At 41.4% G+C, this 25,097-nt stretch overlaps 2 protein-coding genes across 2 annotated transcripts; one reads left to right on the top strand and one right to left on the bottom strand.

The window, feature by feature from the left end:
- Window positions 1-490: 490 nt before the first annotated feature.
- On the bottom strand, window positions 491-7,567 carry SAP30 (Sin3A associated protein 30). Its single transcript, XM_044430940.1, has 4 exons — window positions 6,619-7,567; window positions 4,226-4,348; window positions 3,350-3,448; window positions 491-797 (listed from the first exon to the last, which is right to left on the bottom strand). Exons 1-4 carry the CDS (start codon window positions 6,952-6,954, stop codon window positions 675-677), a joined length of 681 nt encoding a protein of 226 aa, XP_044286875.1. The 5' UTR covers window positions 6,955-7,567; the 3' UTR covers window positions 491-674.
- A 13,088-nt stretch (window positions 7,568-20,655) lies between these two features.
- Window positions 20,656-24,952, top strand: HMGB2 (high mobility group box 2). The gene is made up of 5 exons (XM_044430634.1): window positions 20,656-20,819; window positions 21,239-21,405; window positions 23,285-23,427; window positions 23,715-23,889; window positions 24,425-24,952. The coding sequence occupies exons 2-5, from the start codon at window positions 21,256-21,258 to the stop codon at window positions 24,587-24,589; spliced, it is 633 nt and encodes a 210-aa protein (XP_044286569.1). The 5' UTR covers window positions 20,656-20,819; window positions 21,239-21,255; the 3' UTR covers window positions 24,590-24,952.
- Window positions 24,953-25,097: the final 145 nt, after the last annotated feature.

The following is a 25,097-nucleotide window of genomic DNA, read 5'->3' as shown; positions in this document are numbered from 1 at the left end:
CTCCATGTTGTAGCAAACTTCTGGGTATACAGAAATAACGGCAACTATACTTTGTCAATTGAGTCACATAAGAACAAAACATTGTTTGCAAGCCATAATTTCCAAGACTTACCTGCCAACCTATCACAAAACAAGTCTGTCAATTTAGATCCCAATGCCATGTCAAACTAAAGATCTCTCAACCGTAGCTTGACAGGATGGTTGATATAAAGAAATTATTATAGATGAAAAGACTCAGAAGGTATATTAAAAGCTTTGTTATGGCTTCTTAAAAATCTTATTCAAATGCACAGTCCTGTATTTTCCACAAATTAGTTCGACTGTGAAACATACCCTTGGCATTAGCTACTTTTCATTGCAAGATTCCAGGATAGATTTACAGAAATACTTTTGGAGAACATTTCACATTTCAGCTTATTCCTGTAAACTGGAAAGTAAACTGAACATTAATATCCTTACACACATGCCAGACAGCATACAAATGCAGGCGCAGGAGCATCAATAATATTTATTTAAAATATTTTTTTACCATGGAAATCTCATTAATGAGTATTTTTCCTCAAAAAAGCAAAACAAAAAACAAAAAATCAGAATTCTCCATCTGGATAGCAGCTAAAGAAAGCTTCAGCACATCCAAAACAGTCTTTAGATCTGCCAGTCTCAAGTTCACTTATTTAGTGAACACCACTATCCATTTTTAGATCAGATTTGTTCTTATCATTCTTCACAGAGTAGATGAAATAGGTTAAGGTGTCCTTTTCATTCACTGGAATAGTCCGAAAATGACATCCAATAATCTGTAAGAAAAATGTAAACTTCCTTGAATAACAGCTTTATTCAGTATTTTAAAATGTATAAATAATTCCCACTGTACTGAATCTAGTCTTACTTCAGAAACATCAGAAATTATTTTCTCTTACCCTCTGGCATACAAGGAACAAAATGTAAGTTTACATAATATTGCTTTTCTTCTTCTTTGCATGTATTTAGAATTGGCTTCCAAGAAAGCAGGAGTTCTGATTCCACAAACTTTGAATATAATTTAGGACACTATATCCAATCCAATTGGATAAACTGCCCAAAGGAAGAAAATGGTAGTGTAACTGGGAATGATTTTTGTATGTCTACTTTATTGCAAACCACAACTGAAAAGCATAGCTCTGACTCATTTTGATTCCATACTTCTTGATTTCTACTTTACTGCCAAGCAAAAAAGGTCTGTATACATCTGTTAACAAACTCTTGTTTACATGTTCTGAACTGAATGTGAAATACAAAAAGTAGTAAACTTACTTTTCTCACCTTAGTTTAACCACTCCTAAAAAAGCAACATACTTGATACATTGTATACTTTGCAGAGTTATGATTTATGTACCATGCCATTAAATTTTAGAACAAAGCAGACACAAATAAGAACCCTATTTGAGCCCTAAGAAGACATTAGGGCTCAAAACTATCCAAGGATTCATAATTGAAAGTATTAAAACGTTGATCTCTTTCGAAGAAATATCATTCTTGTTATTATTAGTATTTCATTCTTCTACCACCCCATAGCTGAAGCTCTCTGGGTGGTTTACAACAATGTATTAAATAAAACAATAAAATACAGTAAAAACAGAAAAACAACAATGTTAAAATGAGTGATGAAAAGAATTATGGAATTGTTTTATGAAATTATAAAATGAACACATTAGTCAACATTAAAATCAGTTCCCTCATAGTGCTATCATAGAAAACATCCAATATTTTAAAAGGAAGAATTCAGGGTGTGGGTGTATTCAGAAAGCCACAAACCTGTCAAACTAAGCCCTATCCTAGATCAGCTAGCATAATGTATCATTAAAGCTACAATTGTCAGGTATACAGAAGTACAAGCTATGCAGCAGAAAACATCATAATGCAAGTACTACAGATTGAAATACTGGAAATTGAAGCATTGCTTTGTTAAGCATTTGACAGTCTTTGAAAATTCATAATAGCAAATGTTCATTTTTGGGTCTACAAAAAAACTTTTGACAATCCTTTACCGAAGAGGTCTCAGAATGGTTGGTAGTCATGTAGTAAAAGGTCAGGTCCTTCAATGAACCAAAAATTAAAGCGTAGAAATATTGATATATAATCACACTAGAAACATATGCAATAGCGTTCCAAGGTTATTAGGACTCTGTATTTAGTTATTCATAAATTGCCTAGAGTCAAAATGGACAGAGAGGTATTTGCAGACTGTATCAACATACTGAGGACAGTGAGATGCCTAATATACTGAAGAACTCCAAAAGGCTCTCCAAACCTCTGAAATGTTCCCAGCATGTTCAAAAGTAGAACGTAATTCAACAGCCAACTTTTTTTCTCAGCATCTTAGGGCAGTGAATTCAAGTTGTGTTATGTGAAGAATTACCCCTTCCAATTTCACCAGATAAGCATATTTGGGAAAGAAGATACAGTTTCTATTCCCTCTCTCCATTTTAAATACACTTACTAAACCTTTCATATAACCATCTCTTCTCCATGAAGGTAATGATGCCATTTTAGTTCCCTTAATTCCTACAGCTTTATAATACCTGCAATGAGACAACCAATGGAGCAGGTTCCAGATTTAAGTGCCCCATTGTACCACCTCAAGTTCTACTTTCCATTCTTTTCCCTAATAATTCCTAGCACTTGGTTTGCTTTTCCGCTGTAGAAACATACCAGAAAGTTTTATACTGTGTCTCAAAGATCTCTTACTGCATTAAAGTCAATTGAGACCTCATCTGCCCCTATGTGAAGTTCACACAGTTTGCCTCAATATCCACCACTTAAAACAGTTACACTGAATATCACATTGTTCTGTTGCTCAGTCACTCAATCTGAAGAGATTCTCTTGAGGTTCTTAGCAGTCTGTCTAGGATATTAGTACACCAAACTCAGTTTCATCTGCAATCCTGGCTATTTTTCACAGCACAATCCTATGCATGCCTGTTCAGCAGTAAGTCTCATTGTGTCCAGGAGGGCTGTTAAGGACAGGTCTGTTAAGGAGGGCTGACTGTTAAGAATGGGTCATTTCTGAGGGCATTTATTCATAGGGTTGCCAAAAGTTGGCAACAACTTGATGGCAACTAACAATGAAATGTACACAGGATTGCAGCTGGACTTTATCAGAAAGCTGCATGACCATCAATGGGAAAGAGTAGTTACTTAGGCATTCAGCTAGGGATGTGGTAATGAACTGAAGGAGGAAAGGAAGCAAAACTTCATGGATGAAAGGGTGTCCTCAGTAGACCAGGATTTGAAAACTACAGTTCAGGACAACCATGATATAGCCCATTTATTTTGTTTACTAAGTAAAAATAAAAGAAGTTGCACATACTTCAACAAGCTGTGCTTTGTTAAGTCCTGGTCTGGTCTGTAACTTGAAGTGCCTTTTGTATCTTCTTAGTGTGTTTACTTGCAACTGAAACAGATCAACCTGGAAAAGGAAATAAGATGATGCTTAACCCAAAGGCAAATCTGAAGTTATTTCATCATGTACATGCTGTATAAAACTTGACATAATACAACTTTATAATGTGTTGCACATGATTCTGTAGCAGTGCATGGAGTTTCTATCACAGCATCAGCTACCACCAGTACCAGGAAGTTAGAAGACTCCAGATGAACTAGTGGAGATTATCCATTCTGCAAACATAAAATTAGTTTCAAACTCAGCAAGAACTTGGAAAAAACCCACCTCAGACTCTGAAAGCTGCTATCAGAGAAGATGATATTAAGCTATAAGGATCAGCCAGTATGACAAGTTAGGATACTCAAGGCAGCTTCAAATACAAGCAGTTATGGCAATGAAAGAAGACAGCACAAGAACAAAATGTCAAATAAGCCCTACATTATGTAATTAACATATAGCCCTACAGCACACACACAAATATATTGAGCAAAGCCTTGAATATTCAACTCCTCAGCAAGTGTATTTTATTTATCATAAACTATTGCTGTTCATACCCTCATGCTTCCATCACTTCCTTTTTGACAGTACAGACCCAAGCATAAGCACACCATGGTAACCACCACACACAATAACCATACATAACATCAACAATAAAAACATAAAATAAAAAAAACAACAAAAATGGTGTGTGAGATTCTGTAATAGAGTTATGCTCAGGTCACAAAACATAATTTTTGTAAATTCTGTGTATGTTAGTTTTTTGATCTAGGTAGAGATTAATTCTGAAAATTATGAATGTACCTCTGGAGTGTCAACATCCTGCACTGGTGAATCACCATCATCATCGCTGCCTTTTCTCTTTCTTCTGTTCCGAACACTTTGGATTAGGTTTTTGTGAAAATCACAAATATAAAGATGCCTTGCCTAAAAGTTTAAAGAGACAAATTAATTGCATGGAGTGACAACAGCTGCCGATTTGATAAGCCACATGATTCTAAGGACCATCGGGGCTGTACAGCAAGAATCAAATGGCATTAATCACAAATACATTGTACTGTCTCAAGGTCTGCCAGAGAATGTTGGTGTGGTAACATATTACTGCAGTACAGCCAGCTTGGCTCAGAAAATGCCATTTACCAGTATCTTACTCCCATTAGCCAGGTAAAGAGCACAGCAGAAACCAAGTAATGCCTTTTACAAAGGTAGGCAAACTTCAAAGATGCAGAAATGGCAAAAATGAAGGCATTGTTTGGTAAAGGAAGTTGCCAATTATCTCAGGAACTTCTGCTATTTCTAATATCATTTAACCTGTTAAAAGACAGGAACAGCATTTGCAACTTCTAGGAGCATATTCTATACAGAAAAATTGGGGGTGAATGGAAAAGGTAAAGATGGTGTGAGCTGACAATTCCCATTTTGTCAAGATTCAAGTATTTGAGTATAATTTAATACATGCAGACAAAAACACTGGAATTATTAATTTTTAGCTACAAAGAAGCTACTTCCAATCAGAACTCATTAAAAACATGAACCTCAACATGCTTAATTGCACCACTGCATCCACCTATGCTTTAATGCCTAGGAAGTGTGCTTAGAATTGCATGCTACAACTGCAATCCTAATACCACTTGCCAGGAAGTAAGTCATATGGAACTATTGGCTTTGTGAGTAAAGACATGCGTGTTTGGGCTGTAAATCTACCAGAAGCTACTTCGAAAAGAGTCTTTCCTAAAGCAGAACCCACAGAGAACAATCACAACTAGCATGCAAGGGAAGCAATAAAACTAATCACCTCTCCACCCCACCCCACCCCCCCAAAAACGGTCCTTCTCACGATCTCTCTATAAAAGCCGTTGCATTTGCTGACTGCTATTAGCAACCTCCATTTGCTGCCAACATTAAACAAGGCACTTTAACTGCGTCAGTACAATAAAGCGAGACATTTCAAATACTTGTTCGTTCCGGTTAAAAAGCACAAGTATTCGTTCTGCATTAGGGAGCCATAAACCGGCAGACATTTACTCCGCAGGTTAACGTGCTCTGACTTTCGGAATGTCTGTTGCACTAAATGGCCTTTTCCTCGCTCCCCCACCCCCGCCACTTTCCTTTAAAATGAAAGGGGGAGGGACACGGATGACTTGGCCAGCCTTGGAGAATCTCGCTTTAGAGAGAAAGGGTTATAAGAGCCTGATGGCTGCCAAGGGGAAGACGACACAGTGGCAAAGTGGGACGTACAACACTGCAGCACGAGGCGGAGCAGCCAAGTACTGCCCTCTCCAGAGAAACAGAAACACTCCATGAAATGCACACGCACGCACACAATAACACCGGTCCTGAGGAAAAAAGAAACGGCTTTCTTGCGCAGAGACGCTCACACGATCCCTCTTCCAAAAAGCGGCAATATGGGTGGTGTGTTTTGTGTGTGCGTGGGGTGGGGAAAGCAATAGCAGTAAAAAGAGAACGGGGGGAGAAAGAACAGCCACTTCCATCCGCGCTCACAAAGACCAGTAGATGAAGCCGTTCAGCTTTTGCAACGTCAGCCAGGCAGCCAACTGTGCACCAAGGGCAAACAAAACAGAAAGAAAGCAAGAAAGCCTATATTCAAGATGCCGGGAGGGATCCTTGCTGTCTCCATATTTTGAGGGTTCTATAGACCCCTCTCTACACAAAGACACAATTCATCAATACATGTCTCTAACAAGGAAAACACATAACTCTCCTCTGGGATGCAGGGCGGGGGGGAGGGGAATCGGACGCAAGGAAAAGGGCTGCAGGACAGGCAGCTTATCCGTTGGGCTCCCGGACACTTCTGGAACAGAACGCCGAGCAAGCCTGACCCAGAATTAAGGTTGGAGATTCGGGCCGGGGGGAGGGCGGAAAAGGAGACGTGGAAACAAAACACGAAGCTCCTGCAAGGTTTGGCTTCCCAAGGAAAGCCCCTCACTCATTCATTTCCTTGTCCTCGGCTCGCTTTTGTTTCCTTCTTCGCCACCGCCCCCCACCCCGCTGTAACTCTTCCCTAGTTTGAGGGAGTGATCTATGTGCGGTGATGTTGTGGCAAAGAAGCAAGGAAGCGGCAGGGCATAAACTGCGATGCTTCCAAGCAAGATCCATGGACAATCCCATCCCGGAAAGCAGCAGCCAGGCATGCCCAACTGACTTCAGTGCGCCAGCCCCCGCAGCCCAACACTTACACTCTTGTCCAGCTCGATCTTCACCTTCTTCTGCGAGATGCTCTTCTGGATCCGCTTGCTGAAGCTGGCGTTGCCTGCAGCTCGGCTGCACCTCTCGCCTTCCTCTCGCAAGCAGCACAACTGCCCCACGCCGGGGCCGGCCGCCCCAGGGGGGCCTGCCGAGCCGGCCGCCGTCGCCGCGGCGGCCGAAGAGGCAGCCCCAAGCCCGGCCGGCGGCTGCGGGAGGGGCGGCGGCGGCAGGACCTCCACCGCGGCGGCGGCGTTGGCGACCACCGCGGGGACAGCGGCGGCTTCTCCCCCGCCGCGGGTTACTTCTTCGGGGCCAAAGCCGTTCATCGCAGGCTACCTGGGCTGCGGCGAGTTTCCTTCAGCACGCAGCCGCTGCCTCGAAAGTAAAGTAACTCAACTGGGCGGCGTTGTTGCGCTGCTCCCGCCCGTCACACTCTTGGAGACGCCGCCTCCGTCTCCTTTTGTCAGGCACCAGAAGGGGAGCGGAGGAGGGAAGGCAGGCAGGAAGGAGCGAGGGAGGGCAGGCGCAACGGCCACCTCGTTCCCCTCCTGGGCCCAGCTCGCCCCGGTGCTCCAGACAGAACAAGGGGCTCCAGAGCCACTGCGTGAAGGGAACCCCTCCGGGCGGCGACTGCAGAAAACAGCCGCTCCGCTTCCCCCGCGCTTTGACACTGGCAGGGAGGAGAGAAAAGCAAAACAAACACTTCCACTTCCTCCACTCCTTCTATGTAAAAAAGCAAGCTAAGCCGTGCCCTTCGAGCGGCGGCACCTCCCCCAAGTAATTCAATCTCCAGGCTGCATCTCGTTAAAGCTACGGACAGGTCAACTGAGCTTCCTTTCCCCGCTCTCGTCATGCGCGGCAGACTTTTCAGCTGTTTCCCTATTGCAGTAGCAACAACCTGCTCCAGTACGCTAGAGCGCTTTCTCCCTCCGTCCACGAACGTTCACGGGAATGGTAGTTTTCCCGTTCTACCTTCGTTCAGGGAGCCTGCGGGAGCGGAGACTACAAATCCCGAAATGCACCGCTGCGCAAATCCGCCTTGTTAAGTCTATTTACAAAAGCGGGCGAGTGAATGCGGCGGGTTCTTTGCAGCCCTTCGCTTCAACGTGCAGGCCATTTTACGGGCCCTCGGGAGGCATACGCTGCCACAAAGCGCGCTCATCTCATATCAAAGAGGCGGCGTAGAAACGAGAATATAAAAATGCGCGCTCGACTTCTGTTAGCGCGCATACAAGAAACGCTGCTTCTGCGTGTTTCTCCACGCTGTCCCCTTAGTCGATGCGTAGTTACACGAGGGGCGGTGCTTTTGCATCCTCCTCCCCACAGGAGGAGGCTCCGTGCAGCCGTTGGCATGGGGGGGGGGCACAGAAAAAATACAAATACTCTGTGCTTGGGGAAAGTTGAAAATGGAGCGGTTGCCTCGCTGTGTTGCTGCAATTTGCTGTCCCAAGCTGCCTGCGCTGCAGTACCCGCTTCGCTTGCGTCTGGGAAAGGCCAGTGCAGTCGCTGCACACGAAGCAAGCAGTGGCTCCTTGCTATGACAGTGCAAAGCGGAGCAAACCGCCAGCGTTTGTAACCGTCGCGACCAGTCGCTCCTTTGGGCTCGTCGCGTGTTGCTGAGCCACATTCGAAACGGTGGATCCTTGTTACCTTGTGGCGTATTCAGACGTAATTTAGGAGATCCCCCCCTCCCTGAAACCACACTTAAGGCGCTCTAATCTGTGCCATTTCTTGCGACAGAAACAAATCTTGGGTCAAGTAGGATGCAACGATGAAATACTAAAATAGGGCTAATTATTTCCCTGAAGTTTTTTTAAAAATGGATTTTCATGAATGGGGGAGGGGGCAGGCATGACTTTGGCCAACCAGACAATAATGTTACCCTTGCATAGCCAGCAGTTTTTAAATTTCTGTGACATTAAATCCGTTTTTAAGAAAAATATTCAAGTGTGATGACTGAATCAACTATAGAAGAAATAAACTAGTATCAAGAAAGGTGTTACTCAGGAGAAGCCCCACTCGTGCCTAGCTATGTCATAATTTAAAATGAGAAGCTAGGACTCACTTCTGTATACTAATTACTATTCTCTTTACTATTTACTTCTTCCATCAATGGGGCCAACTCTAAAGTTGTTCAGAGGCCCTGGCAACATCAAGCCACCACATGATAAAGGTATCCTTTTCCATTTTCCCCTGATGCTGTCTTTATTCTGAGGCAGGGACACTCTGGGGGGAATAAAAAACTGTACAGAGAAGACTTTAAAAGCTTTAGTGGTCTTAAAGCTTCCAGTCCTTTCCCATCTATGGGATAAAAGCTGGAACAGTGGACTACTTTCAGAAAGCAGACAGCGATAAGGAAAAAATATTTTCTACATCCACTTTTAATACAAAGCAACATTTGTGGTCCTAACATTCACCTATTTTGATTTAATATGGTTATCCATATACTTAAACTTGTTATTTTTGCTTAAAAATACATCTGAGATATACTACACGTGGATAAGTATCATTACAAATTATTAGTATTTTAAATATTCACTTTAGAAGTAACTTTGTACTAAAATGTTCTGCATTCTTCCTGCTTTTGTTTTGAAATAGCTCTGCTAAAACTGTAGTAGCTTTTTTCTTAAATTATCTGTTTTCTGTTTCTGAAGGTTACAAGCTCATCTAAAATCTCCTACTTAGCATTAATTCACCTAATGTCATAAGGCTAACTAAGGACCCACAAACCAGGCACTGCCATTCGACTGCAAACAGACATAACAAAATTTATGTTACAAAAGTTGAATGTTTCAAAATACAGGCATGGAATTGAAAAAGAGGAAGTCCATTAAACTTCTGCATGGCTGCACCAGTGCTTCTCCAGAAATATTTCAGAATTAAGAACAGAAAAATAGGGAAAGTGATTTTCCTTCCTCATTTGGAATCTTCTTTCTCCTACCAATTAGGTGCCAATCCTCTGATATAACTCCGATCTCAGTTGATCTATATAGGTTGCCTATTAGAGCTTCTACTGGTAGGTAAGTGTAGAAATGAAATAAAAAGTGCTAACCTTTAGCAGCAGTTTCTGGCCAAGTTACTTTAGAAATTGTCTGCTCCTGTGTAAACCTGCTTAGTTTCTAAGATAGGCCACTGAAGCCTTTTCTTGGTCTTATCTACCCATGAAATCATGTGAATGCATCCAAGTGAAGGAGCCTTTTTGGTAGTGCCAAGATTATGAAATTCCTCTTGATAGACTTCCTCTGGGCTTCGTCTTTACCTTTATCAAGACTTTTAAAATTTGGAACATCTTTTAATGTATATCTTCTGTTTAGGATATTCTTTAATTGCTAGAACTTTTAATGTCGCATTCATTTTTCTTAGCAAATAAGGCTGGCATTATAAATGGATTTAGTGTTGAGTTGTAACTTTTTCTTCTGTATTTACAGTAAGTCATACCATTTGTCTTGACAGAAAAGCCACACATAAATAATATACTCATCTAAAAATTCAAGCCACCGTATAGCAGGGTGGACAACTTGTGGCCCTCCAATGTTTTGGTCAACAATTCCCATGATTGTTCATTATTTGTTGTTCTAGCTAGGGCTGATGGGAGTTTTAGGCCAAACTCAGAGGCCACAGGCTGCTTATCCTTGAAGCAGAAGTTGTCAGGAATGTTTCCATGTTGTGGCACTTTTGCCTAATGGCTACAAAGCCATTCATCCAGCAGCAGCCATTCATTCAACTAATTTTTCCAGGTAACTTGAGGATTCATCTTCTTGCTTGCTTTCTAGCTTGCAAAAATTGACTAAGGGGGCTTAGTAGAAAAAGGGGTAAGGAGAATCCATATTATCTTCATATGGGAAGGAATTACGCAAAGCACATTATGCAAGAACTGTTTAGCTATGAATTATTTCAGTAAAAGCTTAATCAATTCACAAAAACTGGTAACAGGAACTCATAGGTACAACATCTGCTGCAGCATTTTAAAATACAGCTTAACATCTCTGATGGTTGTATAGAAACTTTGTAATGATATATCAGAGCAAGAATACCCAACATGGAGACCATGGATACCTGCATTTTTTCAATTTTTCCCATTTTTAAAATATATACATGATTTTATATGAAATGCACACAATTTTATATTTATACATTGCTAGAAATTATAACAAAATGGACTAAATATCAAAATAAGTATCCATTTGAAGTTGGCTTCCAAAGCATTTTCAGGTCCTCAACCAATTGCTTTGTAGGAGGCGAGTGTTCATCCTTCCAGTGTTGTAGTACCTGTCTTTTAACTGTAAAGAAGGTATAGATAATTCATTTCTTCTTCTGTTTGTTAGTTACTACAAAGGAGGTAAATTTAAGAGTATATATATCATTGAAGACTGTTCCAATACAAACTTTATCAGAACAGTAACCTGTCCAAAAGAAACTATTTGACATTGTCAAAACGTGCTTTAAAAACATCGGCTGTACTAAATTACCTGCAATGAGTTGAACTAGATAATCCCTTATTAAAGACACGTTGCAGTCTTGGCAAGGCACAACATTATTATTTTTTTGCTCTGTTAAGGCACAGTCCATGATTCCTAACCCAAAGGGACAACATCCCAATTAGTGTTTTGTGGTGCCAGCAGCAGCTTCTTAAATTTCCGGATGTTGCCAGGGGTTCAAAAAGTTTGGGGACCCCCTCTTTCTTCCCCTGTCCAGAGTGGAACCTCCTACGTGGATTAAACCAGAAGACACTTGTAAGCCACAACACCCCTTTCCCAGCACTTTAGGTAATATAGCTATGGTTATATTGAATTTGCAACATAATTTAAACATTATGTTTAGTTTCAAGTTAACCCTTGCTGCGCCAAAACCACACTTTTAATCAAAATAAAATAAGAGTTAACATTTTTGTTTCTTTTTGTGATGTTGTGTCTTGGGGAAACACAGTCTTGTCCGATCGTAGCAATTCTAAAATCCTACATTTCCTCATTGTTTCTTATTGGCAGCTGTGTTTAGTCCCAGGCAAGAAAACTTGGCATCCAAAGTAAGCAAGATGACCTTTCTCAAGAAAATAAAATTGCTAATCTAGAATGTGATAAGTCTCTGATTGGAACTACATTTTTCACAATGCTCGTCCCTGAGCTATCTTTTTGCTACACTTCACATAAAAGTAATTGAAACCAGCCTTTAGGAGGTGCACTTCCTAGTGCTTAGAATAATGCTTTATTTGACTGAAACAAGTCTTCCGTGCACTGTCGGGCATAGAAGTTCAACTGTTTACAGAGACAGTTGCCTGGAGACACTCAAAAGGGTGTAGCAGAAAGTGACAGGCATGGAAGAAAAATTGGGAAGGAGAAGGAAGCAAAGACCAATATATAGCAAACAGAAAATGTATATAATTTCTATGTCAAAAATCAAAAGCTCAGCTAAATGTGGGAAAAGGTTACAGCAGCAGCTGCAAACATTAAAACATTTATTGGACTTACTACTTATCATCTGTCTTTTTGCAGTTTTCATACACAGTATGTATAGTTGATCGTCTTGTAAAAGACACAGAACATCTTAAAACAGACTAATTTACTTTAAAGTCAGGAGGACCAGCATTTAAAAGTCCTCTACTGATAGTGTAACTAACAACACAGTGGAATACATGCATTTACACAAAAGCCAATCTTGCTTAGTTCTGTAGGACTTGTTCAAAGTGTGCATAGGACTGCAGCCACAGATATATATCTTTATATCTAAATCCAGCTGCTAGAAGTCTGCTAAAAGCAAACCATTTCCAGGAAATGGGTATGTTCCATTAGGCCTTTACAAGCAAACAAGTTCAAAACCAAGGGAGGAAGCACGGAAAATGCTTACTTCCCCACTGTCATTTGACTGCAGCACACACAGTGCATTCACAAACTTATTTTTCTTCAGTCCACCAATCTTAATTTCCATTTTCCCATCCCAAAGAACCCTTCCTCTAATTCTAGCTATGCTTTCAGACAAGGGCTGTTGTCTACAAGAGCTGAGGCAGGGCTATCACCCTACCTCATTCATAGACTTTTATGGTGGGTCCTTACAGCATCAACTTCCATTTGTAACCCATGTTTCCCCACTGCTTTGCAGACTTTTTTTCCCACAAAACAATCCATGGGGGAGGAAAAGATAGAATAGTTGCACAGAGCTTTTTAAATAGTAGTGCTAGGAGCCCTCTGGTTGGAAACACCTTAAAGCAGTGGTGGTCAGGTAATAATACAACCCTCTTTTCTGAGCTGTGGAAGAGGGTAGAAGTAAGGCCTAGGGTCCTTTTGGTCATTTTGAAGTCTCACAACACAAGTCAAACCATTTAGCCCGAAGTTGTACACTGTGACAAGCAGGAGATTTTGTTCATCCTACTAGTCCTACCTGGAGATGCTGGGGACTGAACCTGTGGCCTGGCTGAGTATGAACCCTCCCTTCTTGATGTCGAACAGTAGCAGGATCAGCCCAGCTTGTCCTCAAGGAAGAGATGAGAGAAATGACAGTTCAGTTAAGCGGCCAAAGGCTGTGTGGTCTTTCCCCAAGGAAAGATTGCTACTTCCAGGCTGTAGGTCAAGTGGCCCAAATTTAAGGCATAAAGTGGCACTGGGGACTTAGTTGTGAATTCCTTTCAGAACCAACACAGATGTTGTCATGGAAACAGCAAACCAACATCTGCATTTGTTCCAAAAGGCAACAAGGAGACAGTATAGGTCTTGGAACATAATTCCAAGAGTTTTCTGTTGTCAAGAAGAACACTAACAGGTTCTGGAAGAGCTTTTATCTCTGAATAGTTTTAGTCTTAAGAGTCTGTTAGTAATGGAACACATCAATGGAATAAGCCTCGCTGAATATTAATGTTAAACATTACAGACTCTAGCTTTGTGAGGATAGGTTCTACATATCCTACAGCTGCAGGTCCTTGACTTAAATCCTCTGTGTTTGTGTGATATATGTTACAGGGAAAAGTTGGCCCTCATATTGCAACAATAAGCTTAACAATATGAAAAAGAAAAGGAATTCCATTGATAGAGCTAGCATTCTTTTAAAAAGTCATGTTTTGGATCAGCATGATTTACTCTCATGATAAAACCTGTAAAGGCACAATCCTATGCAACCTTGGACAGAAAAAAGGCCTACAATTGCCAGTGCAACACATCCAGCAGTGCTTGCTGAGGCATGCTGGGAATTAGCCCTTTTTGTCTAAACTTGCATAGGATCATAGGATAGCACTCTTAAGAGTTTATGTGCTCATTTCCAATTGCAATTCTTAGATATCTTTAACTGTACTTTCTTGTATCCATACCTTGTTTGCCCTTGCTTTTCCTGCTTTATTACATTGCCCATCCTGTAGACAATAAACTTTTTATTTACATTAGTCTGCAACCCACTATGTATGAACAAGATGACTAAGAAGCTTCAATCAGCCAGGAGAATTATAACTGGAAGGTCCAGGTATATGTTTATGACAATTAAAGAACTTCATTGGCTGCCTGTTTTCTTCTGAGTCCTGGACAAAGTGCTGATGCTATTTTCAATGTTCTAAACAGCTTTCAAGTCAGGACTTAGCATTGAAACAACTGTTTCCTATAGCAGTCTGCCTATGCTGTAAGATCACCTTCTAACATTTTTCTTCAGGTGCATCATTATCGGGTACCTTAAATAACAAGAAAAGGAGTAGATTTCTTGGAAGTGTCAGGCATTAAAATTCTTCACTCAGACATTTTACCTTGTCATTTTTCCTAACTCTTGAATGTTGTCTGCTGTTTTTGTTTTGCGATGTGATCAATTGCACACGCCCAGAAACCCAGTACAGAAAAAGCAGTATTATCAATGCTTTCAATAAAACACTTTGGAGTGTTTCAATTAAAAAAAAAACCTCTTTGGATGAGCAATGGGAAAAAGGAATGGCCCCTTATCAGCTTGTTTCCTGCAAGAAATATTATTATGGATACATGAAGAAACTGATGAACACCCCCGAATGTTTGAAACCTAGGACCAGAAATTAGATGATTATTTGAAAATGATCCTAAGAACAGTAATTTCATTTCTTCTGTGAGCAATTCATACATTTCCCATATAATACTCTCCTTTCACAAGCCACAGTATTAAATCTTAGCTAGCAAAAAAGCTTTGTCCTGAAAAAAGCAGATTCACTTACTGAATAGTTTACTGTCTTATTGTTACTGAAGGCTTTCAGCTACAGCTACAGCTCTGCAGGGAAGGAAACCACCCTATAAAGACAGAAAGAAATTCTTTCCTTTAAGAAACAATCTGGTTTAATCCCAGTGACAGGAATAAAGGGAAAACTTGTTTCTTTAATCACAGCTCCAGGGCTGCTGGTTTGAACTAAGCAGAATTCTCAGATGAAAAGATTTAGTAGTTTTTAACTATTTTTCTTTTTATATAACCTGCAGAAGTACTGGAACTCCCAGTAGAAAGATCTATTAAGTACAACTTTTAAAATATATCAGTGTAGGACTTAAAGAGCAAAGAAAATCCTAAGGCTTTGCCAACAAGAAAAAACTTCAAAAAACCACACTCACTTGGGATTCCATCTACCACTGCAATTGTGCAGCATGCATTTGTATTTAAATTATTCTTAGGCTACCTTTAATTATAACAAATCCAAAATGCAGCAGAAAAAGTGAAAAGTAACAAAAGCCATACTGTGCATTTTGAGTCAGGAATCCTGTTATGTTCAATTCGATTTACTTCTAGGTATGTGTACATAGCATTGCAGCTCAAGAGTATTTGCCTTTATTGTATTGCACATTTGTGGTAAATATCTAATATGATTAATTTAATATAAAGAATAAGCTATTTCTTATTTAAATCTATGCAAAACGTCTGTGCAAGCTCTTGTATGGAAGGTAGCATAGTTACATCCATTTATATAGAAAACCTTGGCTAAGAAAAGCATCTGTTCATTAACTTTTGCAAGGTATCTTTTTATAACATACCCATAGGAGCAAAAAGGGAGAAGTAGAAATACAATGAACATTAATGTGAAGTCCAATTTATTTATTTAATAATACTTCTATACCCTTTAACATAATACAGGGTCAATGTAATTTACATATAAATACCAAAATCACATTTAAAAGACATTGTAAGCAATCTCAAGTACAGTAATACTAATTTTCCACACAGAAAGATAAGATGACACTATATTACTTGCAAAGCAAATAATCTAAAAGTTTAAGAATAGATAAAATGTGTATAGGTCTTAATGTCTTGGCTCATAAGCAAAACCATAACAGAAATATTTTGTCTGATGTGTATTGTTTACCTTTGATATCAGATGGTCTTATGTTCCAGCTCCTACAAATTCCATTTCATAACAAACATCCCAGAGGAGAAACTGGTAACATAGTATCATTCCAGTATTTTATTGTTGTATGCCACGAACTCATCTCTGACTTACGATCTCCAAAACGTCATGTCATGATAGTCCTGTTCAGCTCTTGCGGACTCCAGTATTTTACAATATTTTGTTTTACTTTCAGTCCATTACTTCATCATCAACTGTACTGTAAACTACAAAATTCTTGGAAAGAAATCTGTATTTGTGGAATAACTTTCAATGCATTTACAAGTACAAATAATGTGTGTGTGTGTGTGTGTGCGCGCGCGCACTCACAGGAACTATATCGCAACCAAAATATGACCTATCTTTTACCTTTATTTCTAATAACAGATATACAGTCACACAGATGACTGGTTTCAGATGTATATTTTTTGGCTTGTTAAACAATAATTTAGCAGCTAGGGAAAAAGAGCAAGCCCAAGCCCCTCCCACTTGCTTTTTTGTTTTCCCACCAGTTCTGGTTAACATAAAGTACAGTTCCTATTACATGGCAGTATAGAAAGCTGCCCTATACCAAGTGAAGGCATTGATCCATATAGCCCAGCACAGTCGTCATCAACTGGTAGTGGCTCTCCATGGTTTCAGGCTGGCCTTCTTCCAGCTCCACCTAGAGATCCCAGAGTTTGACTGAACTTGGGATGTTCTGCATACATACTCGTAGCTAGTGATCCATCACTGAGTTATGGCTTCTCCCAACTTTTGAAACAGAAAACTGGGGTTTAGTAGATCCGATATAATGAGAAACAGCTTTAGATGGCTGAGAAAGCAAGATAACAAAGAAGAGTACACATATGTATGTATCTGGCTGCTAAACTATGGCAATCCAAGACATGATGTCTGAACCAAAACATATTTTTCAGTTTCATTTGACTGAACTTGTATTGATCATGAGAGATGTTGGGAAGCCTATACAAAAAGCAAGCATAATGACTGAAGGATTAGAGCATTCTGAGGCTTCGGTGATTAGGTTTGTTTAGCTTAAGGAAAAAGATGACTGCATGGTACAGGTATATAAAATTATGTATTATGTTTAGAAAGTAGATACTTTTCATGCTCCTGTATAATTCTAGAACTCTAGGTCACCCAACAGAATTGATAGTCTCAATCTAGCCATGAGAAAACCTAGTTGATGTTGATGGCACAGAATTTTCTTCTCAAGGAAGAGTAGAATTGCATTTCCCACTATCTAAAAATTTAATCTCTTAAAAATGTAAGAGATTAGACAAAAGTGCTATCAAGTCTATTAATCTGTTCCAGTGGTGACCAACTAGAATGTCTAGGGCCTAAGAACAAGCATTATTATATTACATTCATAACATACCTTTTTATCTTGCAAGGCATCTAAGGCAGCTTACATTGTCCACTTTCACTCCATTTTATCATCACAACAGCCTTGTGAGATTAGGTTAGGCTGAATGTGGCTGACTGGACCAGTCACCCAGTAAATTTCAAGGTCAAGCAGGGACTAGCATCTAGATCTCCCAAGGCTCTGGTCCAACACACTGGCTTTCATTCAGGCATTGATTGGTTGATTTACAACAAGTGGTATTCAAATACACCTCTGATCCTGGAGGCTTCATATAGTCTTTATAGCTACTACCTAACATTTGGTGTATGCTATTTTGAAGATGTATAGGTCTCTGTCCATAGCTAAACCATGTACCAGCAAATCCCATTAACCAATAAATTGCTTTAGAGGAGAAGGATTTTGGGCCTAATCTGAATCTACTGCCAAATAATTACCTAATGACATTAACAATTTCCTAACAAGGTGCCTCTACTTGTTCCATAACAAGGTTCTGTAAGACTGTAAAACTATGACAAAGTTAGTATGAAAGAACGGCTATAGGAGCTCAGTGTTCAGTGTATATTCTATGCACACAAAAATGCCCAGGTTGAATTACTGAGATCACCCAGAAGAGCTGTTGCCAGACAGTGTAAATAATAGTGAACTAGATGACAGCGTTTGCCTTTCTCACCTTATGAACAATCAGGTCTTTCTGTATGACCAGACAAAACAGGGGCTTATCTTGAGAATAATAACAGCACAAGTGCCAGCCCTATGAAAGTATTATGATATCCTATTTGTATGCAATAGATGGGGGGGATGCCTGGTTACTCCCTCTACCCCCTTAAATGATACTAAATACATACTTAAATTTCAATATAAAACCAAACATTTGAAAAATGGGAGTTAAGTGAAGAATAGGAGGAACTGGTACTCCTCATAACACAATTGGACAGTCTGTTGCTGTACCTTTAAGAGCAGCCAGAAACTAAGTGGGCTTTATTTCTGCATTTTAGCAAGGCCAAAAGATGGTTGCAAGGTTAATGTTCTGGCCTTGGTAAAATTAGAAATTAAGCCTGCTTTTTTCTGGCTGCTCTTAAAGGTGCAGGGTATATATTATCTTGCAGTGTTTCCTTATGTAAAAACTCAGTCATAGATGCAAACCAGAGGCAATGATACAACCAATAAAATAATGCAGGGATTTTAATGTTCTAAAAATGCTGCAGGAATGTCAATATTGCTCATGACTAATAGGAAATATTCTACAAGGGTATATACATACGTGCAACCATATTTCACACAACATGAATAACTATAAATGACTCAGATGTAACACCTTTAAAACTACTTTTCAGACAATGTGAGATACTGCAACTGCAGTATACAGTCTGAATTTATGGCGGACATGTTCACACAGATGACCCATCCTAAAGTACTCATTTAGCCAAAGTATTGCCTACCAACTTTGTTGTCAAATCCCAGAGTGATAAGGCCTTTTCATATTACAACTAATGCACAACACTGCTTACACCACAATAAATCTATATAGAACAATTATATGCAAGTGTCACTCAATCTGCAGTGTGGCTTAATTCCCAGGCATTGCAGTCCTGTTTCTTTATGCTCTTGTACTTAATGAAATAATCGTTATGTTGTAACTGGATTGCATCTAGATATAAGGGGATGGCCAACTTTCCCACCTCCTCCTCTCCATTGTGGTCTCTTTACCGTCTCCCAAAGGTTACAGAGTGTTAGGAGATCCTGCTTAGACGCACAGGCTGTGTTGCTGAATGGGGGTGGGGGCGCAGATGTTCCCAAAGCAGCTAGAAATAAAATTTCCTTGATTCAGATAAAGTGGCTGTGAAAGATCTTCTATAACACTTCTGGGCAGAGTTCCCAGCCCTCCGTGTGACATTTTTGGAGATCGGGTCTGTGAAGGGGAGGAAGAGTGGGCAAGTCTGCTTCCACCAGCCCAGTGGCACGTGCCTAAAGCTGGGTCCATCCCAATGTCTGACCTAGAAAGACTGCATGGTAACTAAAATAGGGGTGCTTCTGTTTTGAGTTGTTCAGGCCTGGTCTCTCCTTCCACCACTGTCCCCCCATTCTCACCACTACACGGCCAGCACCCTTCGGTCTTTTCAGACGACGGAGCGAGGGGGAGCAAGCGACAGCTGGCCAGCCGACCGCGAGGCAGACCCTGTTTTGCGGGCGAGGGGCGGAGGAACTAAGACCGAGGCAGAGAAGCAGCAACAGGTGGCAAGCGCCATGTGAAAAATTCCGTTTCAAAGTAGCCTACAGCTGCAAACAAGGTACGATAAAAACACGGGAAAGCAGACCGGGGAAGGGACGGGGGAATCGTGTGAAGCTCGTTGCCGAAAAGAATGCTATAGCACGTTCTCAATGATAATCATTCATTCTGCCGTAAGATAGATTTCGCCAATTCAATCCGTAGCTCGCTTGGATTCCGCGGAGAGAGCGAGAGCATTTACAACCAAGCCAGTCATCGGAGCTCCCTTTCCTGACAAGGGCCGCAATCCTGTGAACACTTACCTGAGAGTAAAACCCACTGAATACATAGCGATTTACTTTGAAGTAAACATAAGATTGAACTGCAGGATCGAGACTCAAGGAGGGTATTTAACGTTGAGATCGGGACTCTTGGTAGCTACTGGATACGGATTCAAAGTAATGTCAGCTTTAGCCCTCACGTTTGCTCGGGAATAAGTCTCCACGAAACTCTTAACACATCGCTCTCCCTTGTAAGGGGAGGAGAACTAAGTTGGAAAACTCAGGTCCACCGAGCCACAGGCTAATGCGGCCAACAGCTGTCTACTCTCAGTGAAGGCCGCCGCCCGAGCTGTTTTCTTTTGCTACCTTTTACTCCCAGAGGCTGCAAATCGGTGCCACCCGCAACTATGTTTTCTCTCCTCGCCCCACCCCTATGGAACACTTTTTGTTTTTCTCAGTTCTTTTCCCTCCTCCCACCTCCTTTGTATTTTTTAAACCACGCTATTTCACTTTCCTGGGACCAATAGCAACTCCGAATTTTTCCCGTGGCCAATAGCGTGTTGCACTGAAGTCCTTTTTTTCAAGCCTATCAGTCCTCCAATCGAATCATGCTCTTAATCCCACTCTCTCCACACTCCCTAACCGGTTTCAACGGGTATGAAGTACAAGCCATCCCACCCCCACCTTTCTTCCCGCCCCTCTCTCGACCAAACGCAGTAAATTCTTCGGGTGACGTCAGTTAAACTGCCAGCCAATCAAGTAATCCAAAAGATACAGGGGTGTGGCTCTACGAGGTTCAAATCACGCTGGCAGCCAACCGCCAGGCCTAAGGGGTGGGTCTTATGCAGAGCTCTAGGGGTCAAGTTGCTGTGGCGAGCAGGGCTGTGGAAAACAAGAGGCTATCAAGTACACTGAAAGCGACCCATTCGGCTGCGGCGGACGAAGAGGGTGATCCGGAGCTTCAGTTCATCCGTGCCGGTCGCAAGCGGCTGCTTTTTGTCCCCCGTCTTCGTCTCGACCAGGCAAAGGCTAAGTACCAAGCACGTGTTTTTCCTTCTCCTTGAAAGAGTGCCGTTCGGGTGACCAGCCCTCCGGGGCGCGGCTGGGCAGGAGTGACGGGGCGGTTTGGACTGACGGAGCAGAGCCGGCGGACTGTCCGAGCGGCGCAGCCTTCTGTGTGTTTGAGAAGGGGCGAACTTAGGCGGGGACGGGCCGAGCGAGTGCGGGGTATGCGGGTGGGGGGAGGGGTGCCTGGGAAATAAGCAGAGGCGGGAAAGTGCGGTCGCTGCTGCGTGAGGCGAGGAAACTCAATACCTTGGGCGGGAAAGTTGTCGCCGCGGGTTTAGGGAGGGCGCCTGGGACGGGGGACGGCGGCGAGGTGGGGGGGAAGGCGCGCTGTAAGCGGCTATTTATTCCTTAGGGGTTTTCCTCTCCCCCCCATTTTTTCCTTGCTCTGCAGGGACCGTTGCCGCAGCCATGGGCAAAGGCGACCCCAATAAGCCGCGGGGCAAAATGTCCTCGTATGCGTATTTCGTTCAAACATGCCGCGAAGAGCACAAGAAAAAACACCCGGACTCTTCCGTCAACTTTGCCGAGTTCTCCAAGAAATGCTCCGAGCGATGGCGGGTAAGAAGCTGCGAAGTCGGCCAGGCCCAGCCTGGGCTCGCCTGGCGTCGGTCGCGAAAGGCCCGCCTCCGGCTCCTCCCTCCCTCGCCGCTTCTCCCACCCGGCGGGTTGGCGCGCGTTGCAGTTGCGAGCGCCCGCCCAAGTACTTAAAAGGCGGGAACGGAGTTGTCTCTGGGCCTTCCCCGAGGCCGACGGCGAGCCGCTGCTCCGAGTGGTTCGGGTTCTTTGCAGCGGCTGTGCTAGGCCACAATCCTAGAAGCGTCTGGATGGGAAACAATGGGCCTTGGGGCGAGGGCTGCAAGGAATGCGGGCCCAGAGGTGTTAAGAGTCGCTCCAGGACTGTGGATGTAGAAGTATTCTGGGGGGGGCGAGGGGTTTCTCAAGCGGCTGCGGAAAAGGAAAACAAGGTTGGAATTGGCAGTAGGCACCACTGACCTTGAGGGAATCTAATTCTTAGTAGATGTTTGTAGAGTTGCACTGGAAATAAACAACATGTTCCCGCAGCTTCATCTTTAAGAGATAAGCTTGTATAGATACGTTTTTCTGCCTGCCATTTGAATAGGAATACCCAGAATCGACTGGCCCAACGGAAGAAGGGGAAAAAATGGGTTCAATGGAGGCTGCTGGGAAATGACTAATTTCTTACAAATTAGCAATTTGAAAAATAGGTTAAAATGCATTAATCACTTTTATCATTAAATGCATTACACCATTGTTACTGAAAAGGATATGCATTGCTTTCTGCCAGATTTTTTCAAAGCCCTGTGTAACTCTTGAGGTTGCTGTGTGTCCATACCAATAAGGTTGTAATCCTGTGTGTCTTCGGACAGGCAAAAGCCTTAGAAAGCTGGCAGGAGAAAGCTAAAAGTCTTGTTACAACTTAAACAACTGAATAACTATTTTTAGCACAGTTCCTAGGGTGGCTTAAAATGAGTATCAAAACGAAAGTAAAAGAAATTTAAGATCTCTTATATTTGTATCTCCTTTCCCTGAACCTCCTTTTTTAAATTACTAGCAACAGGGATTGGGATGAATTCTGTGAGCATGTTGTTCTTCCTCTTACTGAAAAACAAGCCTGAATAAAGATTGTATGAATGTCTAACATTGTCTGAGGTAACCTCTGGTGTTTTGAAAGAAGTAGCAAATGTAGGAGTTGTGATATAATCAGTGAGGCATTTTGTTTGTTGAGATTTGTGGCAAATGGCTGTATAAAGAATTGAATTGCTTCCAACCTGAGCTCATAGTTGCTAGGAAAGCGTTATTGGCTACTTAGAGAGGACTTGCTCAATAGGCTTTGGCTTGTAAAAACATCCTAACAGACAAAAAGTGGTAAAGGGATTAGAATAGTTTTAGCTATTTCTGGGAGGTGGGGGTGGTGTGTAAATTTGCTTTTTTTAAAAAAAAACCTTGGGTTTCTGCTGTTGGTTCCAAGTTTCTAGGTGGCCAAACCCAGAGGATATAAGAGCACTTTCTGAATATACTATTGCCTTTTGAAACAAAGGGAGTAGTCTGCAAGTGATAAGCTGTTACTAACACTTCCTAAACCTTCCAGAAATAAAGTGCTAATTTCCAGAGCAGGGGAACTCTGGGGTTGATAGAAGGGAGCTTTGCTGACCTGTCCCATTATTGTAACCAGCTTTTTTAATTTGTTTCCAGAGTTTATAGTGGTTCCAGAAACTGCAAACTGGTCTATTTGAATGTAATGCCTGCTTTTTGGTTGATTTGCAGCCTTATCTACTGCTTTTATGGATTAAAATAGATCTTTAGGATTTATCTTTGTTTCTTCCAGTATTTAGTTGAAACCACTAATCTCTCTGAACTGGCCCACAGATAGTACTTTTAATAAATTTGTAGGGTAATACTCTCGTTTTATTCATAGACAATGTCAGCAAAAGAGAAGTCCAAGTTTGAAGATATGGCAAAGGGTGACAAAGCTCGTTATGACAGAGAGATGAAAAACTATATTCCTCCTAAAGGGGAGAAGAAAAAGAAAAAGGACCCCAATGCTCCCAAAAGACCACCGTAAGTTGATTTTTCTTACAGGAAGCTTCCCAAATTTGGTTGCCTTCAAGATGTGTTAATGTTGCACTGTCCCCAGCCAGCTTGGAGAAGCCAAGTGAGGGAAGGCTAGTTTTGGGTAACATGGTTTTGGTGACCTGTGACTCAATTTTCATGCTGATAGCTCTACATTAATATGTTACAAAGGTAGTAAAAATCAGTGACCATACTAAGATGTTTCTATTATTTCCTTGAACTATGATTTTTGACTGGGACAATTATCTGACACCTTTTCTTGTTTTGTCATCTAGATCAGCTTTCTTCCTGTTCTGTTCTGAACATCGCCCAAAGATAAAAACTGATCATCCAGGCTTGTCTATTGGAGATACAGCAAAAAAATTAGGTGAAATGTGGTCTGAGCAAACAGCTAAAGACAAGCAGCCCTTTGAGCAGAAGGCAGCAAAGTTAAAGGAAAAATATGAGAAGGTAAGAGTTCCAGTTTTTCAGATACTGATGTTCTTTATGGCCATATCATGTGGGACCTGCTATTTTGTATTGTATATTGATACCACATCAGTGGATTAATTCATAATAGTTAATTTTGGTTCAGTAATGAACCACAAGTAAGTCTCTGGGTACAGGATATCACTTCTGTTTGAGTCTAAATGGGGCCCACTTTAAGCACTGCTTTGTTGTGAGACTGCCTGGGAAACTAACTACTTAGCCTTTAGAAGAAGAAACTGGACTGACTTCAGTATAGTCAGTCTAAAGCCAGTCAAGGTAAAGATCATCCAATAAACTTGCTACTGCTTTTTAATTTCCTGCTCTGGAAAAGAAGGCAAGCTATTGTAATTGCCTCCCAATGTGGAGAAATAAGGAGCTTTCAGAGAGCAGAGTCTTGTACATGTCTCCAAAAAATGCAGGGGAGAATGCCAAGAGCCACTAGGAAAGTTTGAACTTCAAGTGATGTTTGCTATTGTACTGTGTAAATATAGTTTTTGTTGGGATCTTGCTTTTGCAGGATGTTGCAGCATACCGTGCCAAGGGGAAGAGTGATGCAGGGAAGAAGGGTCCAGGTAGGCCAGCAGGCTCAAAGAAGAAGGTAGAACCTGAGGAAGAAGAAGAGGAGGAGGAGGAGGAAGAGGAGGAGGAGGAAGAAGAGGAGGAGGAAGAGGATGAAGAGTAAATTTATAACCTGCTGTAAAGATTTGTGCTCAAAAGTCCATGATTTTGCTAAGAATGTGAAGTCGAGTGCAGCTCATTGTTAGCTTCAGTATAAAAACTGTACAGAATTGTGTATAGGTAATGTGATTCTCTGTAGGGAGATCTGTATTCTAATGTAAGTAGTAGCAAAAGGCCGCTACTGTTAGATTTTTTTTTTAAGCTGATATTGTCAAATGTTCTGGCATATTTAATGGTTCTTTGAAATTCAGTGACTGCTTGATTTTGAGCGAAGTACAACTTTGGTAGGAAAATAGTCAACCTTGTCTTGCATACTATTGCATTGTATTACTTTTTTAACAATTTTGTAATAAAATGATGTACATTATTCTTGTTACTATATTGTAGTATAATTACTGAGGGTTGAATGGCTAAAATTGTAGCTTACACTAGATGTCATAAGGGTGTTCAGCTTAAAAAGCTGTTCTTTGTTTTCATTTTGGCTTTGAGGAATTGACTACCATCAAATTACT

The sequence above is a fragment of the Varanus komodoensis genome, unplaced genomic scaffold, assembly GCF_004798865.1.
Source record: "Varanus komodoensis strain SLA01 unplaced genomic scaffold, ASM479886v1 scaffold21, whole genome shotgun sequence".
NCBI classification, from domain to species: domain Eukaryota; kingdom Metazoa; phylum Chordata; class Lepidosauria; order Squamata; family Varanidae; genus Varanus; species Varanus komodoensis.
The sequence above is the reverse complement of the archived record's forward strand: the minus strand, read 5'-3'. Positions and strand labels throughout refer to the sequence as shown.

What these genes read in the sequence shown, in the direction of transcription:
- HMGB2 (XM_044430634.1), top strand. Translation starts at nt 21,256, where the DNA reads ATGGGCAAAGGCGACCCCAATAAGCCGCGGGGCAAAATGTCCTCGTAT. An exon ending in AATGCTCCGAGCGATGGCGG is followed by an intron (nt 21,406 to 23,284) that starts GTAAGAAGCTGC and finishes TTTTATTCATAG; the next exon opens with ACAATGTCAGCAAAAGAGAA. An exon ending in TAAAGGAAAAATATGAGAAG is followed by an intron (nt 23,890 to 24,424) that starts GTAAGAGTTCCA and finishes TTGCTTTTGCAG; the next exon opens with GATGTTGCAGCATACCGTGC.
- SAP30 (XM_044430940.1), bottom strand. Translation starts at nt 6,954, where the DNA reads ATGAACGGCTTTGGCCCCGAAGAAGTAACCCGCGGCGGGGGAGAAGCC. An exon ending in AGATCGAGCTGGACAAGAGT is followed by an intron (nt 4,349 to 6,618) that starts GTAAGTGTTGGG and finishes TTAAACTTTTAG; the next exon opens with GCAAGGCATCTTTATATTTG. An exon ending in ACAAAGCACAGCTTGTTGAA is followed by an intron (nt 798 to 3,349) that starts GTATGTGCAACT and finishes TTTTTCTTACAG; the next exon opens with ATTATTGGATGTCATTTTCG.